At 44.2% G+C, this 21,812-nt stretch overlaps 2 protein-coding genes across 2 annotated transcripts in view; one reads left to right on the plus strand and one right to left on the minus strand.

Moving 5' to 3' along the window:
- The window catches only part of LOC120950424 (acid sphingomyelinase-like phosphodiesterase 3a), a 53,817-nt gene extending 50,420 nt beyond the window's left edge, over positions 1-3,397 (plus strand). Inside the window, exon 9 of the mRNA XM_040368425.2 lies at positions 2,803-3,397. Coding sequence (XP_040224359.2) covers positions 2,803-3,382 — 580 coding nt within the window. The 3' untranslated portion in view covers positions 3,383-3,397. The remainder of the gene's footprint in view (positions 1-2,802) is intronic.
- A 6,040-nt stretch (positions 3,398-9,437) lies between these two features.
- LOC120947541 (alpha-tubulin N-acetyltransferase) overlaps positions 9,438-21,812 on the minus strand; it is a 600,156-nt gene continuing 587,781 nt past the window's right edge. The window contains exon 9 of the transcript XR_007452150.1: positions 9,438-9,448. The gene's annotated coding sequence lies outside the window, so the exon portion shown is untranslated. The remainder of the gene's footprint in view (positions 9,449-21,812) is intronic.

Raw genomic sequence — 21,812 nt, forward strand, 5'->3', positions numbered from 1 at the left:
CCCGGTACGCTTTATTAAGGATTTCCGACCGAAGATATGGGACACAAAGTTTCGTGTAATCTTGTGCCCGCCCTCGCAGCAAACTCCTCCATACACACGTGCTCCAGCTAAGGCACGGGCCGGGGACATTTTTATTTCCTGTTTTTCCTACACCACCAAAAACCGATGTCATAAAACAATGTCAGATTCGACAAATGTTTCCCTCGCCAGGACCGCCATGTCCTCGCATCTCGCCGCACGCAGCCATCCGTGAGAGCTTTGCACTATTTTTAGTTAATCCCATTTACGATTCCAATATTTTATCCGAGTGGAAGCGGTTGGAATCCGTTCCGTGTATTGGTGAACGACCGGGGGACATGAGGACAGATGACTTTCGCAAACAGAGCACGCCGCCGGAGAAGCTTCTCCATGAGGCGTTGGTTGGTGTGTTTGCTGTATTTATGTTTTTGTTGCGCCTCGCTTGGAAAGGTAAATCCTTTCCCCTTACGTTTGCTACCTTTTCTGCGGCCCCATTGCTGCAGATAGGGCAGCAATGGCTTATCGGCGCGAACGATCGTATCTTGCGCGGGCGTTCGCGACCACCATTTACGCCTCTGCTCTGATGAGACGTTGGTGTAGGTGTGTAGCTTTCATATTTGTTTGTTTGTGACCTTAGCTTTCCGCCAATCACAGAGGCTAAATGTTGGATCGTGGGTTTAACCCGGCTGCCGGTTGCCACCTTCGAGCTTACGGCCGTTGCTTAGCGCCCGCCCGGTGTAACTTTCGCCCGGCCATTGAACTGTGGCGCTAGCGGAAGCCATTGCGTAGGAACCATCCCTCAACGCATACAATACAACAAAGCCTTATGTGGTGAATAGGTTTGCGAGCGGATCGAGCGAGCCTGGGAATGGGAAGTTTCGTTCGATCGATTCTTCAAGCCCCGAATTCCCGAATGAGCCTTTGAGCCTCAAAAAACTCAATGACTGGAAGAGTTCTTGCAAAAGGAAATCCTCTTCGGCATTCCATTATCCGTTCCATGAGACCGCAAGGGTGTGTGTGCGCAAGTGTTTGCGTTGGTTGGTGGCCACACTATCGATATTCCATTTACTGTGTGGAAGGGAGCATCTTCCTGTGACCGGCATAGATTTCCCGTTCTTGACAACAAAAAAACGTAGCTTGAGATATGTTTACTTCTTATTGGAGGTTCTGTTCCCTTGCCGATCCTTTCGGTAACTGCCTGCGTGCAAGTGTGTGGTCGCATAAAGGAGCAATTTTGGGATTTGCTATGGCTTATTCAGATTCAAATCTCTTCCAGTTTTTTTTCTTTCCCATTTTTCGTGTGTGTGTGTGTGCCTGTCAATCCCGAAACCCAATTCCGATTCCTAACGAACATATCATGATGATAGCAATGGAATAGGGAGTGAAGCCAGCAGAGTGAGGGTAAAGTAATCTAGCATTTTATTTGTATCATTCATCCACACGCTCCGGTATCCAGCGGGTTGCTTTTCCTCATCGTTGTCATCACCGTTGTCCACGGAAACGCCGAGGACCTTCAGGAACCCTTTCACGACTGCCACCAAGACGGTATCGAGCCAGCTCGAGCCAGCTTCTTGGAATACATCTAGAAATCGATGGGCGTTGCCTATCCGGGGAGCCCGGTGTCCGGACCGGCGTGTCCCATCATTGCTTATCTCGCACAGTGATTGAAGTTCGAATATCCTCACACACACACACACACACCCTTGCCGGACCGGCATATTTCATGCCCACCAAACTCACGATAGCGTTTTCCATCCCACCGAGCACGAACATGTCATTGCCGGTGTTAGTTTCAAGGCCTCAACCTTCCTCGTTGCCTCGTTGCCTCGATCCCCGGCAAACCACAACCCACTTGAAGGGATGGAAAAGTTTTGGCCGGTCGCCCTACGCAACAAAGTCTGCTGCCGGGCGCTTTTCTCGGTGGACAGAAATGGGTCTCGACCGGAATGGGGTGGAATGAGGCTCGGTTGCCATCTCACCCACTGTCCCACGGAATTTGCACCCTACGCGCGCGCGTGTAGCTGACAAGCCTTTTGCCGTTTCGGAAAGGATCGCATGTTCGCAGATGAACGAAGGAGAGAAGGGTGAAGAGACAGATGGAGAGAAGGAAAACGGAAAGGAGTTAACAATAATCTGTCTTGTGTGAAATCAGAAAAGTTTTGTGTGCGTTCTTTTTTTTTTTCGCTCAAAAGCTCCGTCCGTGTGTTGGGTTGTCATTTGCAGCGAGTCGTTAGGCGTTCGTTTGTCGTTCGTGGGTCGTGGAAGAGTTGCTCGTCTTGGCAATGGAATTTAATATCTTCTGTCAGCTCAGTTCACACACTCTCGTCTTGCTCTGCTGTCCTCGGTAGGCAAAGGTTATTTAGACCACACAGAGCACCACTTTTCACACTCTCTCACAGCATGGATTGTTTATTGCTGCTGCTTTGATATCACGCTAGTGATGGGAGCTTTTAGCAGGATATTTTCTAATGGACTTCAAAGTATGCTTCCGGCTTTGCAGGATAAAATTGCCAGTTGGACGACTTTTTTAAAGGGTTACTTAGGAACAAACAGTGGCTTGATGTTTATCGACTTTCTTCGTCATAATAATGACTGCAATGCTTCAATCACCATTCAACCTTTTTCTTTTTTAGTGTTTTGGGCTCCTATTTCAATGAATAGACCTTTGAAAACTTTATTTTGAGATTGGTGTCAAATTTATTGAAATCCCATAAATAAAGAAATAATTGTCCTTTCCCAATCATCCTAATTAACGATTTTCCCTTCCAACTCTACCTTCCCCAGGTACTACAGGGCGAACTCCGTGCGCCACGCGACCAGCACCTGCGAGGGAGTCTGCCTGCTCAACCACTACTGTGCCATTACCAGGCTGGACTATCGCGAGTTTCGCAGCTGCCTGGAGACGGCGGCCAAAGCGCTGGCCTCGAAAAATGCCAGCCCCGCGGGACTGCTCGGTCCGAGCTTTGCCCGCAACCGGTTGCTCATCGCCACCGTGCCAGCCGTGCTGCTGCTGTGTCTGTTCGCTTCCAGCACCATCAGCTCGCTGGAAGTGGTCCGGATTGCTTTCGCAGGCCCGTGCATTGGTTTGCTTCGCTCGGTCGCTTTTATTGTTTCGTGTTGGCGCTTCGCTGCAGGCTGCTGGATGATGGCGATTGGTCACGTCACGCTGCTGCTGGCCTGCATCGGGGCGATCCGTGACGCTGCGTTCGTACCGCTAGTAAGTGCATTCTCCTGTACTTTTCTCTGTTTGTCTCGACGGTGGCCGACAAAGGTGGGGTCCGCTGGGATGATGCGCCAACTGAGAGCTTCTACGGTGAATGGGATGAATGAGAAAAACACGTACATAGCGTTCAGTTTGAAGTAGATAATTTTTCGTACCAGCGTCTGTTGACATGTTCGTTGAATGAATTATCTGCGAAATAATTTAGTTTTTTATTTTGGTAGTAGATTCATTATGCTCTGTTTGATATTCAATCCAGCGACTTAATATCCTATCAATACGGTGTGCTTATTTGTATGTTTGAAGCTTTTTTTATACCCCAATTAAATTTCCTTATCATCTACACTAAGTTGTTCAACTAAATGGGACAAGGAGGTTAACAGATGTGTGTTACATTATTGCAAACAGTGGAACTCTAGTAAAAAAGTAAACAAATGAATGTGATACATAATAAAACAAACAACAACAAAAGAAAAGAAAGATAAAGCATCGTAAAAACCACAAAACAGCCAAAAGCAGGATCATCCATTGTTGGCTTCAAGATATGTTGATTGACAAATTCTATAGCAAAATCAAGCTTAGCTAAAATTTTATTGCGATTTAAGTCGTCGCTCAATACTCACCTTTCGCCGGTGGGACAGGTTACTTGCATTCGCGGAAGAATAAAAACCCCAAACGAAGCGATAGAACGAGCAGCACTCTCGTTCCCTGAAGCATCTCGTAAAGCATGCATCTTTATTACTTTCTTCCTCGCTGTGTACATACACCCAGAGACTAAAGGAAAGGTAGGGCATCGTTTTATGTTTTTTTCTATCCCCCCGATTATGCACCCAATAATGAATGTTACGCTCTATTACCTACACATTAAAAGGAAGGAAGAAACAAAACAAACTACAGGTTTATCAGCGGATGCAAGTTGTAAAAACGCAAAGGAATCAACATTCGATTCTGTTGCCGTTCTATCGTTGATTGTTTCCAAATGGTGTGCTAATGCCCAGCAAACGTGACAGAGAACGCACTCATTGGTAGGTTAATTCAACTCCGACAAAGGGATTACTTTGAACGGAAGGGAAAGGCGTTAGCTCTACTTCCTACTCAACTATGGCCATTAGTAGCAAAACACTATGTCTCAGCGAAACACACACACTCAAAAAAACAGAACGATATACGCCCGTCAAGCGACGCATACATAGGTAAAAGCCAAATTTTTCTAGAGCTTTCTGACCCCCCCCCCCCCCCAACTGTGGAATAATGAGGGATTGGGTTAGACGAGGGGAAGGCAAAGCAAAACCATCGCGCGTTTTACATCGCATTCGTTTTACCCATTTGCATCACAACTTAAATGTAAAGAGAGAAGCAAACAAAAAAAAACAAAAAACACTCAAACTCACACTCAAACGCGCTCCACAGGACTCCTGCTCATTGTCGCTGGTACTGAGGACGACGACCCAAACCAGCAAACGGGATGGATCTAATAAATATTTTAAAACACACATCCACACTTAGTCACTAGTTAAAACCCCAGCGAAACAAAAAAAAAAAAAACAAACACATTATCGTACTGCAGAGAAAATGTGTGAACATTTGGAAAGCGAACAAAATAAAAAAAAAACAATAACGCAAAAGAATATCGTGAAAACAAAAAAAAAAACTAACCAGGACGTGAGCAGGGAATGTTACAGTATAAATAAAAAAAGAGAGAGAGATGGAGAGAAAGAGATAGCGAACAGAGAAAAGGTGTAACAAGTGAAAAGTAACACAAAATGTAAAACAACACAAACAAACACGTTGGAATGGAAAACAAGCAAGCGTAAGCAGAAAATGGTAAAGCAAAAAGAATAAAACCCTCTCTCTCACACACACATACACATACACGAAAGAACTATATACAAACATTAAGGCGCATGATTCAATGAAATTGGTCAATGTAAAAGCTACACAAGCAGCAAGATAAATAAGATCTCAAACGATAAATGACAACAACAGCAAGAGAAACAACAAGAAAGAAAAACTGAATAAAGTGTACATGTTTTTAAATAAAAAAAAAGGAAGCTGACAAATAAACAGATTGTTTTGTCAAACGAACCCGTTTCCTGCCTTTTACTTTCAGTTATGTTAATGGCTTCGGTCGAAAGAACACAATGCACAATGGTTGGGGATTCTTTTCAAATCGTTAAATATTGGTTAATTTTACTGGAACTTTTATATACAATAAATATGTACACTTTAGAAAATGATCTGTGTCCTCTTGAATCATCGTCATGTGCTGATCATTACCAACAGGTTATTCATTGGTCTCACTATCGAGTTATTCAGCCGTACCGGCGAACTCGTTCGTTCCTGGGAACGTTCGTCGCGACACTCATTTTTGCTCATTTCATAGCCTTCTAGATAAAAAAATAGAAAACCGTGTAGATTTTGTATTGGCCAACCTAGTGGTACATCCCTATCCACTCATGAGCGACGAATGTTTCTCGTCAAACGAGTTCACCGGTTCGGCTGATTCTTATCAAATAATGGGAATTTATAGACTATTCAGAGTGTTTCTAATCGGTAAATGATGTTCATTGTATCACCTCAGCATATACAAAATGAGAGCATAAACTTTCAACACATCCCTTGTATGCTTAATTGGCTCCACAACGTACATAGAACATACCGAAAAGATTCTCAAGGCACATTGATTGGTAGTTATTAATAAAAAAAACTATCCGTCCTAGAATAAGTTCCATAGTTCGTTAACAATTTTTAACGTCAAGCTCTTCCGTAGAGGATCGTCCCACAGCTACATAACTTTCATCATCTCCAATGGATGTAGAGCATCCTATCGAATGGATGTAAAAGTCCATCTACGACAGGAACAGAGCATGAGCTACTAATTAATTTTAATCGTTGTTCTTTTCATCCTTCTTTTAGGATTTAATTTTTTGCTTCAACTTTTTACTCCCCTCCCTTGGGTGTTTGACGATTGACTTAAAGTTACTTTGTTCGGCAAGCAAATGTCTTAAATAAACCTTTCCCATAAGCTGAGCTTCCGGCAAGATGGGTGAAGATTCTTTTGTCAGCGGCGCCAGATAAACGCTACTTCATTTACACAGCGCGAACCTTTGTCCCGAAGTAATTTCCTTATTAAAACATTCACTCTTCCCTGTCGTTGTGTCCCTGTGCTGTGCACCAGCACAACCACCACGCAACTGCACCAACGTTCCGTTCAATCTACAATCCGCTAAAATAATAGCGACAGTGTTGAAGGTGTTAAAAGTGCTCCCGGTTCGAGGCGGGCACCATATTGCCCCATTTAATTATCTGCTCGCGCGCGAACATCTTCACACTATGACCTACTCCGCGTGTTGCCGAATACCTTCTCACACCTTGCTAGCAACGTCTTTCGATGGTACGGCGGCACAGCGGTTTGCGTTTAGGAAAGATGAAACTTTTTGAAGTATTTTCGCACACTTCCTGTACTCCGACTCGCTCGCCCATATTGACTTTTCTTCCGCGTTGTACCACTGCCGACACACACACATACATAATCCAACATGGCCAGATGCAAATGAAGCATTTCCAAGCTAAGCTAGCGCACCAGAGGAATGGCACACGGTACCGTAGCACTCAGACTGCTGTGTGACAGAAAACTTTTCCCATCATCACGTTTGATCATTAGCTTCCGCCGATTTAACCGATGCACACCGATGCTCCCCTGCGTAACGGATTGGCACGGCTCGGTTATATCCGGTAATACCGAGAATTCCGAAAATTGTCGAGTGGAGTAGCATACCTTGCCGGCAAAGCACACGCTCTATTTCGCTTGAGCATTCGCGCCCCGGTTATAACGGTTGCAGTTAATAATAATTGTCGAAATTTAAAGTGACATCGAAGAAATGGTGCGGTGGGAAGGCGCTTGCACAACCTCATTTAAATTTTTGCTCCCGCTAACCCACTGCACTGTCACCATTTTGAGCCGAACGGTGGTAGATAATGTGGCTGAGAACGGGGTTTTATTCATCGCATACATCCGCCCATACTTGGCGTACCGTTGCGCATATGCGAGCTGTGAGCGGGAGGAAAATTAGACGATTCTCAGGAAGTCAGCACAAGAATGTGTATGGATGGCAATGGTGGTGGTGGTGAAAAGTTTGCTAAATTTTGCCACTCGTTTAGAGCGAATTGCACGGTATTCTGGTGCAATTTGCTGAAGCATCGGTTCGGTTGCGTCGTGTCGTTACCATAAACTTTCCCGTTAGCACCATCCGCTAACGTCCGCTGCGAGTTGATACGAGCAGATTATTAGTTATTGAGTGTTTGGAAAAGTTTGCCCGATAAACTCAAACACGAAGGCACGAGGGCTGCGAATGGAAAGGGAATGATTATGGATGCGATCGGAGTGGAATATTAATTCTTAAAATTCTTTCATTTACATGTAAAAGCAGAGAAACTTTAAAGATTGCGTTTCTCAGAAGTACAGAAATCATTCAAAATTTTGTTGAGTTTAATAAAGTAGTACTTTGAAATACATTCTTCAAAAATGTATTCGTGTAAGTAATGTAAACTCCCCCTCAGAGGTGAACTTCCAATCAGAACAAACAGATTTCACCCAAAACATAAGCTTTTGCTCGAATTTTCATGGTAGGTCCACTCCATCCACCTTAAAATCTGCAACGCAGGATCTCCTTCAAGAAACACTCATTTTCGATCAACTCAACGACCGGATGGGTCTCTTTCTTCGATAAAACACACCACCACTACCGCCACACACAAACAATAAGTAACAATAAAGCGGATCTTGATTTAAAAATCATTCCAGCTCCAGCAATTCCGGCGTCAAGTCTCCCAGCACCATTTCGGGCAAGAAGTAAGTTTCGGTGCTCTTTAAAAATAGCTTCCTTTTCCTTCTGTTCGCTCTCTGCCATCGCTGCACGCGATAGTCATTCAGGACAGGAGGGCCTCTTCGCCCACTGGAAAACAGCACTCATTATCGTAGAATTTTACAATGTCGAAATTGAGTCATCAAAAAGTGTTCAAACAACGGGCGCACGGTTCCCGCTGTTCGTTTCGCCCCGACCGGTATCATTCCTCAGCGTGGCGTGGGTCAACTCATAACGAGCATAACAAAGACGATGGCATGATGGAAGTGCTCTTTCTTTTGCGTTTGCAGCATTTTTTGCAAGTGCGGTTTGCTTTAAAGCGCTCCGTGTACGTAACCAAATACCATTCATTTTTACACTCCTGCTTTGGTGGAGGCGAACAGGAACATGATCGCAAGCATATGACTTTAAGATTTCACCTTGCACATTACGCGTTTGGAGGGTGCAGTGGATGTCGTTTACCATTTCGTAAAGGTATGTATTTGTGCGGTAGAAAACAGACGTTCAACATTTTCCTCGTTCACCCTGAACAGAAGGATTGATAAAGCGTTTCCACTCGCTCGTCCTTACCGCACGGCGGGAGCTTTTCCATCGTCAGCTGAATGTCAAGTGAAAGCGTCTCCTTTGCTGTGAGTTTTTTTTTATGTGTATCTACAAATGGACAAGAAACTCTCCAAAGGTTCCCTTACTTGCACAAGAAGACGAATACTTTCACGTTTGATTACTGCAGATAACTCGTGCGCCCGGTTTGGGTGGCCAAATGCCCGGTCAATGCCGAGTGGCGTGGCGTTTACCTGCAAAGAAGCAGTAAACAGAGCGTAAAAATGCACAAAACGATGGCTCATTTCGAGTGCTTCTTAGCATTACGAATACGGTGATGGTGTTGTAAGGGTACCGATGCCGGCGGAAAATTGGACAACTGTGTCTCCAGTAGTTATCTTGCGCAAGCTGGCAAGCGACTTGGCCAGCAGATGGTTTTCTTTTGAGTGCGATGAATAAGAAAGGGGGACAATTTATGCTTTCTGCTAAGGAGCCTTGGTTATTGGATTGAAACGATCAAAACATGATGATTCTACGTTTTGGGACAGGTTGGTTCGACAAACTACTTTCGCCGCAATTGAGACAAGACATATTGGGCGAAAAAATGCTTGACAAAATGCTAATCTTCACTAGTTTTATTGAATTCAATTAGTTGTCAACTCGAAAGAGACAATCTTTTGTTTAGTAATTTGAAATAATCAAATTATTCTTGTCAAAAAGGTTTTAATAAAATATTGTTTTGTTTTTTTTGTTGGGAATTTTGTTTCATATTCTTTAACATGTTGCATTAGCTCACCCACACTCTCTTATCAAATCAAACACACTCAGGAACGTTGGTGCCCCCTGAAAGCTTACACTGTCCCCGCTATTTTCATAAACAGCTTAATAAAATTATTGCACGGCCCATTTGATCCCTCGCCGCAGATAATTTCCAATCAAATTACACTCGTTATCCTTCCCGGATGCCAACCCCCAGGCCGAGGACCGGGAATTAAGCGAAAGATAATTCGTTCAACATTCGGCCCCGGCAGCCATTGACAACCGCGACCGCAGCAAAGTTTGTGCTTCCGCGACGCTTCAAAGGCAGAGTGCAGGAATAAACACAGAAACCAAAAAAAAAAAAAAAACATCGAAATGAACCACTGGCTGAAAGGATAAACCGTTAATGGGAAGGACTAAATTAAATTATTGGCCTATGGTGCGCTGCGTGCGCGTCATCATTCCTGTGCGCTGTTGCTCCCGTTCGCTTAAACTTTGATCATGGTTTATTATTTGGCTTTCGCTGCCGACGAACCCAATGAGTGTCTTTAAAAACTGGGGAGAAAATAAGAGTGTGATTTCCCACATTTTCCCTAGTAAAACAAAAAACTGCCGAGACGAGCGTTTCTGCTTTCGCTGCATTAAAAGTTATGCCCCGATTTTCGTGCTCGTATTTAATCATCGCGAATGCTTGCGTCTCCATTCCGTCGCGAGCTCTCCCCGAGCGCAAGAATGTTGGCACACGTTTTTAATGCTTGCAGGCGGCTTTAGAAAGTATTCCTTCACGTTGTTTTTTTTTTTTTGTGTTGCTGAGCCGGTATTGGTTTGGGCTCGTAAAAATAAACTTTAACAGCTCTCCGGATAATTTCCCAAGCTGGGCCGAGTCTCTGTGCGCCGCCCGAGTGAAGCAAACCCATCCATTCTTTCCACGCCGCTTGCTTTTCGGTCTGAACAGGAGGGAAGTGCTCCATAAACAGAGAGAGAGAGATAGAGAGGGAGAGACGTGAATGCTCCCGGGAGCACAGACTTGGTCGGGAAAATTGAATGTTGACGACAAGCTGCCCCGTGGGAAAATCACACCGTAAAGCTTGTGTACAGAGAAGGGAGGTTTTGCATCAAAGGGCGAGGGCATTGAAAGTGGCCTCGAAAATCTGTAAAGCCCCCGGTTTACCCTACACGCAGCGAACGCAGGGAAGCGAGTAAAAGGGGGAACGCACACAAAGGAAGCGTAAAAATTTGTCTGTTTTCAATTTTCCTTTTGAAAATAGCCTGCAATGGTGGTGGAAGAGAGAGACAGAGGTGGCACACAAAACTTTAAGAAAAAAGGAAGAAAACCCCCCTACGGAAAATACAGTCCCGGTCGGTTCCGTTCCGTTCCGTTCGGGAAAGTTAGCGCATTCCACGGACTTTCGGACGAATATTACTTCCCGTCTGGCTGGGTGCAATTGCCCCAAGACCACCGAACACCGAACGGTTATTGGCAGGAATGCTCGCACTCCGCCTCTTGCCCCTTCCTACCCTCCGCGAAACGGATGAGGATTAAATCCATTTACAATGATAATAAAAATTTATTCCAATCTCTCCCTCTTTCCTCTGAGTGCGTTCGAAGAATTTTATGCTTTTCCTTTCGATTGTTTTTCTTCCTTCTTCACGGCTAGAAACAGGGTCGAAGCACCTTTGAACAATGTCTTCTCCGCGGCAAAGCTATTGAGGCGGTGAACGGGAAAGAAGCTATGCCAGTAATCAGTGTGTAAGCTGCAGCCTCTGCGGGAGGGTGGCTAACGTTTTAAATTAAGCGCGAAAAGACGAGTCGAGAACTTAGGATGTACGTTTGGGGAGGGTTGCTTAAGTGAAAGCCTAGCATATTAACGGTGAAATATTGTGTTTTGCTGTTGGTTTTAAATGGCAAAGGATATTAAAGAGATCCAATATATTTTTACATGGTGTTATTTTACACTGTCATACTTCAATTAATTTGATACACAAACATCATAAAAAACTAAAGAAAATAAAGTCTGTAAGTAAGTATATACACAATGGTTTAAAAAGGGTATGAAAATCATAAAAAAGTGGAGGAATTTGACAAAGATAATTAAAGAGCAATCGTAAAAAAGAATAAACAAATACTGCAATTATATCACTTTGATATTTGAACCTTTAAACCTTAACAGTTTTATGAATAAAACTGCTCGGTGTTGTGCAAAAAAGTATGAAATTGTCTCACACTACTCCCGAAAGCATTCTTTTTCTTGCGTTTTTCCCCCTATTACGAAGAACCCGCTCCAAAAGGGCAACAATTTCTATAAACAACCAAACAACCAAAGAGCATAACTTATCATTTTGATAGAGAGCACTGTAAACTATAAACAATCGTGCAACAGAACAAAAGGATCCTAGGGCTCCCCTCGGTTCGGATTTATTGCGGTTTTAGCCTGGCCGTCTAGTTCCTTCTCCTACCTCAGTTCGCACGGCTCATCATTCCAGGACAGTCCTTCCCGGGCCCGGGGCAAATCGAGAATTATGTACTCTTCCTTCCTCATTCTACCGCCACCACCGGTGGTTTCGGATTTGCAGGAAAGTGCTTTCCGTCGTTTCATTCCCCTTGTTTCACCGTGTGTGTGCGTTGTCGGAGCTTTGTTGCACTCTTGCAACAAACCAGTTAAATCTGCGCGCCCACAACACATAGCTGCACGATTGAGTGCAGCTTGTTGGTTGTGTGGTGAAAGGTGTGTGTGTGTGTGGTAGTAAAAAGTTGCAGCAGCTTTTTGTCGAACACAAGAGACTGCAGCTCACGGCTGGGACTGCACTGTATCTAGTGGGAAGGACTCAGGGGTTCATTCCTGTCCACCGGAATCCAACAACACACGCGAGCGATGTGATAAATAGAGGCAAGAGAATTAAATAAAAAAAAAGCATGAGTGTGTTTGTGTGAAAGAAGGAGAGAGAACTAGAGCCGAATGAAGAAGCCGGTTAGAGAGCGTTAACAGTTTTAGGTTACCTATGGGATACATAAATAATACTTTCAGCAAACTTTCAGCAAGATCCTTCCGCATCCGGCCTTCGTATCGTAACCGTGTGGGAGAGGCTGGTTCGTCCTCTTGTTATCTCCTGGATCCGGATTCACTCGTGTGCTCAAAAATACACGTGAGATTCTGGAAGCGTTACATACACGATTATGCATGACGATTTCCTCGCTTCGTTAAGGTTAAGCTTAAGCTTACACTCGGAGACTGGCCACTGGGGTTTGCTGAGAGACAACGTTAAAGTTGTTGATACAGTCGCAGGCGTGTGGTTTAATTCTGACAGTAAAGAACGTTGGAAAATTGTTGCTTATACTCCCCTCCTATTTTGGAGTTCGTTTTACCTACTCAAAACACACACACTTAACCTGTGAAGTAGATTTCCCCATGTCAAGCACAATGCTTCAACGACGCCAACCGAAACAAATAATTCATAAAATATAACCATCCCTCAAAAATCTGTTCCACAACGTAATGAAATTCATCCTTCCAACACCAAACACCATATTTAAGTGTGTAAACTCACTTTCGCCAATTGAAATGGGAGCAAGCTTCTTTATTCCCCACTGTTCGCTTCTGGGACGAAATACGAACCGCTCGGAATCTCCTCGCCACCATACCAAACCGCCCCGTTTTTGCAAGATGCACATCCGGTGCCGCGTCTTGCCACCGCCGAAAGGCAACAGCAAACGGATATGAAAATGCTGCTGATGACGATGATTATGACGGGATGGAAGGGAGCAAAACCCATCATCATCCACCGAAAGCCATTCCGAAAGGGGCCACACTAGCACTCGCCCTAGCTGATGAAGAGCGCATCCACAGAGCGTAATGATGAGGTGATGAGATTGTGGTAAGTAGTGGCTATACACCGCACAACATAATGCTGCCAGGGGGTTTTGTTTTATTTCTTTTCCACCGCCATCCACCGCGTCCATCTTCCACACTACATGCCCGGGACCGCTGGCTGGCTGCTGCTGCCGCTGCTTTACAGCCGTGGTGGGGTGTACACAATAAGAGAAGAAAAAAATACTTTCTCTTTAGTCGTTTATTCCCGCCGGTGCCAGTGTACGCGATGCATGGTTCTACTCCCGGCGAATATTTTACCGCTGGGAACCATAATCCGCGCTGCGGACCTCCCAGCCCATGGTAGGTAGTTTTCGATGCGCAAAACCGTACAGCATCTCAGCAACACAGTATTTGTGCGGAATGGAGCAAAGCAAAACCAGGCAGCTGCAGGTTAAGGCAGATAACATGCAAATAAACTATCTCTTCCTGATACCCGTGGCGAGCTGGGTACGCGATTCCCGTGCCGCGATAAGGTGGCAGAACGATGGTTGGCAAAGAATATCCGTCCGTGCAGTTGAGCATTTTTTAAGCTTTCATTTGCTCGTTTGGATAGCAAGGAGAGAAATAGCAGGGGAAATGCACACGAAAAAACAGGAAATAAAATTATTCTTAAACCACGATCAGTAAAGCGTGATAAGTGAATTGCTTTGTGAATTGGCTACTTTTTGCCTGGTTGAATGAGAAACTGTTCACACCAATTTGCCTTCGCCGTTGCAGTGGGCTGCTATTTGCGATGCAATTGAATTCAGAAAACGAAAAGAAATGGATGGCATTCAGGTTTTCAGCTTTAAATTGGATAAAAATGGTACAACGACTTTTTACGGTAGACATTAATAGTTCATCATATAATGAAGCTAATCCTCATGAAAATACATTAATTGGATAAAAAAAGCATTCCACAGAAGGCATTAGGCGTCAGTTTAGTTGCACTCTGGTTTAGCTATCGAACAAGACATCAGGCTTTTTATAGACTCATATGAAGCTGCACCGTCAGTCATCTCAAACAAACAAGACAAAGATCATCTAAAAAACTGTAAAATTCCTTAGTTTTATTGAGTCTGGTTCGATAGCTGCCTTAATCATCTTAGAAACTTCCATGCGTAATGATGGATGATTTGCAGCTGCTATTCTTCCTCTTTTTGTAAGGGCTGTTCGTAGTAGTTTTATTAGCGGAACTTTTGTTTTAGGGAGCTCTTGGGACTTGATTTGAGCCTTTCGTTAGACAAAATGTCATAAAAATCTTTAAATGTTTTCAAAATCTTTATCAATCTTTAAGGTCACAATAACCCGATTTTTAAATACTTAGTCCAAAGAGAGGGGTATGAGCTCTTAGTTTTATGTAATTAGTTCATAGTTTTATATGGTTTAAATGACCCTTTATTACGTGCTGTGAGATTGTTTAATTCCTTCGCACAGCTGTTTGACCACCACCTCTCCTTACCATCCTTCCGATCCATCCTCCCAGCAAATATTTAATAAGTTTAGTTAATAAGTATGTTGTTAAGAATTCAATTCAGTAAGCAGTTATGTAAATAAATAAATAAAAATAAATAAAGGGTCAAATTGCGTTATAAAGTTGTACTCTATGTCTAGAAAACTACACCGGGTGTGAAATGAGAGGAAAATTGTGATATTTTGGGGAATATGAAAAATAACGTGTAGGTGGTTGAACTTTCACTTTGCTAATGATTATTCACTTGGCCGTTTGAGTTCATTTGTACATGCTATCTAATCCTCATCTATTTCCTTGTTTATATTCTAGCCTTCAAGTGTTGTCTGTTCCTAATCCCGTTACCATAATCCCATAATTCATGCCATAATAAAATATAATTCAAATATAATACATACATGTAAATTCAAACAGTATGCTATTATTGTCGATAATAATCATTCAACTATGAATGACTAAAAACTGACATTTCATCACAAACAAACGTTGAATCAACTTACGAACAAAGGTGCAGTTGTTGAACATAAAGAGTTAGCAAATAAGTATAGAATATACCACTGAAGCACAGTGAAAATCATAGAGCAAAATCATAACCATACCATTCAATGGAAGATATGCACGATGCTTTGAGCTCACTCTTGGAGCCAATTTTATCGCCCATCTGTAACAGCGCAATGCACAAAAGCTCCAGACACACGCACACATGCCGTACATATTCTCCCGCTAACCTAACTGGTGCTGGAGCGACTGTGTGCGTGTGTCTGTGTGTGTGGAGACCAATTTTACATATCACTCCAGCACACGAATTACATTTCACTCAATTGATTTCATTAAATGTCGCAAATAATTCACTTTACGTTGAATAAATTTCCATTCATCGTGTGGCCACTAGGCGCTTGGGCTTGGGACGGGCACGCTTGCGGGATGCATCCCGCCGAGTTTTCGTTCGCCGCCGTGGTCGTGTAAATCATACAGGACAGCAAAAACCAGGCTCGGCTGGTGTGTAACGGACCAAAAGCAACGTGAATAGCGCTGCGCTCGAACAAGCGAACGAACCTGGGAAGAGACCAGTTTTCCCACCATGCGCCCTAGTGCCGGGCACCGAGTGTGCTAATATTGACGATTATGAATTTCAATGGTACGTAACTGGGAGGTTTCACCGTTTTAATGCATTGGACGGACGAGTGCACTGGACGGACTGGACTGGTGATCCTCAACCGCTCCGATCCGATCATTCGGTGAGCCATCTCGGTCTCGGGCGTGAAGCGTTTCGCGAAGCGACACCATTTTGAAAGCCCCGGGGCACGCCTGAACAATCATTTACCATTGAAGCGACATTGACTTTTGTTGAATAGTGTTGTGAAGGTATGGGGGAAAAGAGAAGAGCGCTGGTGGTCGTTGGTGATGCTCTATTAAATGGTGTGTAAAATAATGTGTACAGTGGATTGATGGTTGCGTTGTGCTTGATGATGGGTGTTTGGACATGATGTGATCTATTGGAAAAGCTCACTCAATTGGGCAGTCGTTTAGAAAACCCTATCATTTTTTAAATTGCCTTTGTATTTCGCTTGATAAAACCACTTCAATACAACAATCAATAAATGAACTTTCCACCACCTAGAAGCGCTAAAGCAAAGTCACACAAGTTGTCAGCACCGCGCCCTGTTAGGAGTCTTATCATTGCTCGCGTAAGCATTTGTGTAAACGTCTCAGCCCCCTGTACAGACGATGGACAGACAAGTGGACAGCACAACAGCTACGACAGCCATCGAGGAATGGGACCATTGTGGAAACAGAACTTAAATTACCTTTGTTAGTACAAATATACACACGCTCGTTGCGAATGCGTTCTGCTGCGTTCGCCCCTGTCAAGGGCTGGTTCGCACAGCACAGGAAATAGTTGCTTGCTGACCATTTACCAAGCTCCTCCTGTCGCCCCAGCGCTTGGGTACACATTTTGCTGACACTTGAGGACATGCGACAAATGTCAATAGATGCTGGATGGTGCAGTATCACCGTGTGCCCTGCGACGGTTTTCGACGCGGGACAGGAAATTAGTCATAATTCCCATCAAACCGAGAAGTGCGTAAGGTAACGAGATAACGACGCAGCCAACGCCAACAATGTCCGGGAAAGGCTCGCATGGCAACCCTCGAACGATCTTCCCGTTGAAGGCAGAAGAGGTGGAAGCAGGCCCGCAATAGAATGTGCACGGCAAACCCATCCCGTACCCGTTTGCTGCCAGCCTGGCTGTAACAATGGTTGAATTTGCAGTGCAAATTGTAGTGTATCGCTACACTCGATAACATTGAGCAAAGACGGTTAGTGCAATTACGGGCCGCACAAAGTACAAAGAGTGGTAAGCAAGTCAGCGGACAAGACAGTACACCGATAGAAGGCCCTCTTCCCTATCCCAGTCTGTGTACGCTTGCCAGAGCGGACAGTAAAGGAGTTGCCTTCCTCAGCAAGCACATGCAATTACAATAACACAAAACAGTAGTGCAGAAGTGCTGTCCCCTGTTGTGTCACTGTGGGCAGTGGGGATGGGTCCGGGTGTAAGTGTGACTTCCGACCCGGATATGTTCGTCGGATGATGTGGACACCGGCTTTCAATCCACGCACGTGGTCGTGGTAGACAACCGACAACCAGCAGCAGCACACGTCAGCGATTGTGTGCATCATCATCACGCCATCTGGGCGGCCGATAAGGGAGAAGCTAAAGCTCATGCACCTATAATAGGCTGTTAATCGAGGTGTCTGGTGCATTGTCAACTCGTCAGATTGTTTCGCTTCTTGCAAAGGGACACTCACGGGCCACGCAGGGAGAAGGTTCCAAGGGGGTAGTTTTATTTACCTGCATTCACTTAATGTCACCTACAAGACACTGCTGCATCTATGGATGGCTCTCAGCTTGTGTGTGTGTGCTCTTCTTTATAGATATGGCAGCACAACTTTGGAAGAGACCAAAGTACACAACCGCAACTTAAAACAACAGTCCTCAGACGCACCGGCGACATTCCTCAGAGCAATGTTCCTTTCCGGGAGCACACTGTGGAGTGTGGTTTAATGCGTGCAAATGTTTACGAGTCAGTACGGTCAGATGGTAAAGTACACTGGACCCGGAGACTCTCTGGTGTAAAGTAGACTGTAAAAGAGAAACCATTAAAAGTACACACATACACAGACAACGCAGCGAGCGAGACAGAGCGACAACAATGGAACGAACGAACGACCGAGTCATGAGTCAAAAGGCCACTGTACTGCAGTTTGATGTAAAAATAGAAACGCAGCCGTAAAACAAACACACTCTACAGCGAGGGCGAGATCCTCCAGCTCCGAGGTGTGAACTGGAATGTTTAATTCCTTGGCCAATCAAAGCCGATCCCAGCAGTACGATGATTTATGATTTTACATAAAAACACCATTATCAAGTCAGACAATGTGTGTGTGTGTTTGTGTGTGTGTGTGTGTGTGTGTGGGGGGGGGGGGGGAGTTGTTTCGTTTTTTACCAGTGTTTTTTGTGGTTTTTAGCTGCGATCTTGAATTTTAGGAATTTTACTATCACCGTTTTTGAAGATTATAAACCTTCTTTTGATGTGTCTTTTGACAATTGACAGCTCTTCGCGGTTGGCAGGTTTTATACCTTTAACTTAAAATAAAATAAAGTTAATTTTATACTTGAAACGTGCATTTGTGTGTATTTTTTTTTTTCGCTGGTCACTAAGCCTTATGCGTTCTTTCACTTTAGTTGATTTCAAGGGTTTTTCTCTATGAAAGTTCTCGTCTACTATTTGGCGTAACGTCTTTCGTGGACATGCTGGCCTATACAGGACTTTCAAGACTTTTTTAGTGCCGGCCAGCTGGGTAGTCTGTCCATGCTACAGGGGAACGATTCATTCTAGAGCTGAACCCACGATGGGCATGTTAATAAATTGTGCAAGTTGACGGAACCGCCCTGTAGCAATGGAAGTAATGGAAGGTTGTTTAATAACTATACTACTACACTGTTATTATAAACAATAGTCCTCTGCTTCGACTGAGAGTTGAACTCCAGCTGTATCAGTTGCCGTCCTTACATTAAAATGACTGCACCAACCCGCCAACACTCAGTTGCTTCTGTACAAGCAAAAAGAAAAGGAGCAAAAAGTTAAACACACCGTGTCGACAAAACGTAAATTACTATCCTTGCTCACTACGACGTCACTAATCATGGCTTCTCGTCAATGAGCGCCGGTCTGCTTAAATACGATAGGGGTCACCGTCGAAAGCGAGGAACTGCTGGATGTGTGTGTGTGTAGGCCCTTTCTCCCTCGAAAAGGTACCCATTACCATTTCACATTCATCAAAAACGCATAAGTGATCCAACACGACCAACAAAAAACACGCAAACACACATACACACACACACACACACACTCGTATGATGTGACATTCCTTCCGCTGGTAATAGCCGGGTAGGTTGTGTGTATGTAACACTACCACCTCTTGACGCTCCATTTTCCCGACCATTGTATTTACTGCATATGTAATCAATCTCCTCATCAAAACCCAACGAGGTCACATGACGACGATGGGTCGCTCGCCACTGTATATGGTTGCCTTCTCTCTTTCTCTCCCAGCTTGATCCCGACGATTCCTGGGTAGTGCACGAAGCACCTTTTCCTCCTTGGGGTCTTCACCGTTCCATTGTGCGCTGCTTTCAGTGAGGCTTGCTCCTGTGCACGATCCCCCCCCCCCCCCCCCCGAGTGAACGGTGAACGCGGATTATGCCCCGGGTGCGTTCGTTTCGGTGGCATGTCGTCGGGCCATATAATTGAGTCATTTGAGATAACAAATGCTGTTAATGTACACTTGCAATTATTTTCTAAATAATACATCGTTCAGCGCTGCGTACGGTACCATCGTTTGGCTCGTTCCCAACGTTCCCCCTATGGGTAGGCGTCTGGTAGGGTTCAGAAGGGTCGATTGTTTGTCCGTCGAAAATGAGGAACGAACAGCAACTGCAAAAAAACGAGCATTAAAATTTACAAGAAAACATATTCAACATGCATGCATCGTTGCCTCGGCGTACACGGTTAAGGAAGGAACGGTTTTACACACACACACACACACACACACACACACACACACACACACACACACACACACACACACACACACACACACACACACACACACACACACACACACACACACACACACACACACACACACACACACACACAAATGCTTTGTACACGCTTGTATGCACGCTGTACATGGCAGACCGACAGCTGTCAAGCATCGGGATCGTTTGGTACGATTTGCACCCGTCTAAATTAACCAGCGCAAGGAAAGGCGAGAGAGAGAGAAAAAACACAGCAAAAAGCTACATCTTCAAGTGGTTAAGTGGATAATTTCTCCCACCCTGCAGTGGACTTGGGTGAGTTGCCGGCGAAACAAGGAATGATTAACTACATCACGACAGCATCGACAGCATTGCTACAGGCCGGTGGGCGAGAGAGAGAGAGTGAGTAATCAGTGCTGCAAAATGTTATGAGTATCACGAGATTTTCACCAACGAAAACAATGAACATATCCGTGGTAGCTTGATGCTCATTGCTGATAGTCAATAAAAGTGCGTCTTGACATGCTGAACACGATATGTGAATTCTTGATTCCAACGCGATACTCTGACTGTCAAGCTTAGCTTAATGCCGGCGCAAGAATTATCATGATTTTTTCTGGCTGTGAACAGTGCTGCCAAATGCTGCACTGTTTCAATCATCAACTGAAACGAGCATCATGACTGAAACGAAGCTCAAATCAGCTCACGTACACAACTGAGATGATCAGTGACGATACGCAAACAGTTGGAGAATCAATCACATGCTTGGTGACATTTAGTTTAGCTCCTAACTTTCGGTCACTCACTTGGTCACGACATTGTTGTCGGCGATAATCGCGACATTCTTGGAATATACTTGGCGCATGGGCTCTAGCAACAAAATGAGCATGCTTTCTCCCTCTATCTGGTTTGATTATCTGTCGGTGATATAGTGACTGACCAAGCGTTGGTCGCAAACATGTCATGAGCATGTATTAGTCACACCAATCGTTCTGAGTATCACCTCTGATTATCAAAATTGAGTACGTGACGCTGATATTGATTTTGTTTCAGTCAGATTTTTTTATGACATTGATAGTGACATTTTGCAGCACTGTGAGTAATTATTAGCCAGCATAAATGACGGTGTCAGGATGCAGTTAAGTGTGAGAGATTTTTGAAAGCACAGCAAAGAGTCTTTAGTCTATACAGGTAGAAATGAAGGAAAGAATAAGCTCTATGAATAAATGATTATTATGACCTTTTCTGTGCAAACAGCATTTCATGTCGTTTTGAATGTACCTGTTCTTTTATATCCGTCTGAATGATTTATTGTTCAGTAGGGCCGTACTACTTACCAGTCTGAATTAGTAGTTTAAACTTGTATCACTTCTATTACTCAACTCATCGTCAACTGCATCCCTTATTAAAAAAAAAAAATTAGTAAATGTGCGCTCGTTTTAAGAATTTTGCTGTTTAGTTTAGTTTAGTTTAGTTTAGTTTATTAATCGATGGACTATGAAGCCCTCTCGAGTCAAAATTTGTTTACAATACATTACATTAGATAACGAACAGAACATTTATATATTGTTATTGTTGAACGCATTCCGAACACTTAAAAGTGAAGTCAGTTCCGTTATCGTCATTCCAGGCTCATAAATATCGTTAGCTGAATTTAATAGACGGCACATACAAAGAAGGGGGTTGCGAGAGCCAAATGTTGTTCGGGTTTCAGCGACTGCCAGCATTGGTCGGCGACGGAGTATTCTGGCAGGAACATAGAGGTGAATCCTTGAAAGCAGCTCGGGACAGTCGATGGTTCCGTTTAAGATTCCCGTGATAAATGCTAGTCTGGTGTGCTCAACACGTTCGGCGAGAGGCGGGATTCCAAGCAGCAGACACCTAGTTCTGTAGTCGAGACGACGCGGCCAATCACGGAGGGCGAAGCGCGTTGCCTTCCGTTGAATGGACTCTAGCCGCGCAAGTGCCCGAGTAGATGCTGGCC

This window comes from Anopheles coluzzii, chromosome 2 (assembly GCF_943734685.1).
Source record: "Anopheles coluzzii chromosome 2, AcolN3, whole genome shotgun sequence".
Classification (NCBI taxonomy): Eukaryota; Metazoa; Arthropoda; class Insecta; order Diptera; family Culicidae; genus Anopheles; species Anopheles coluzzii.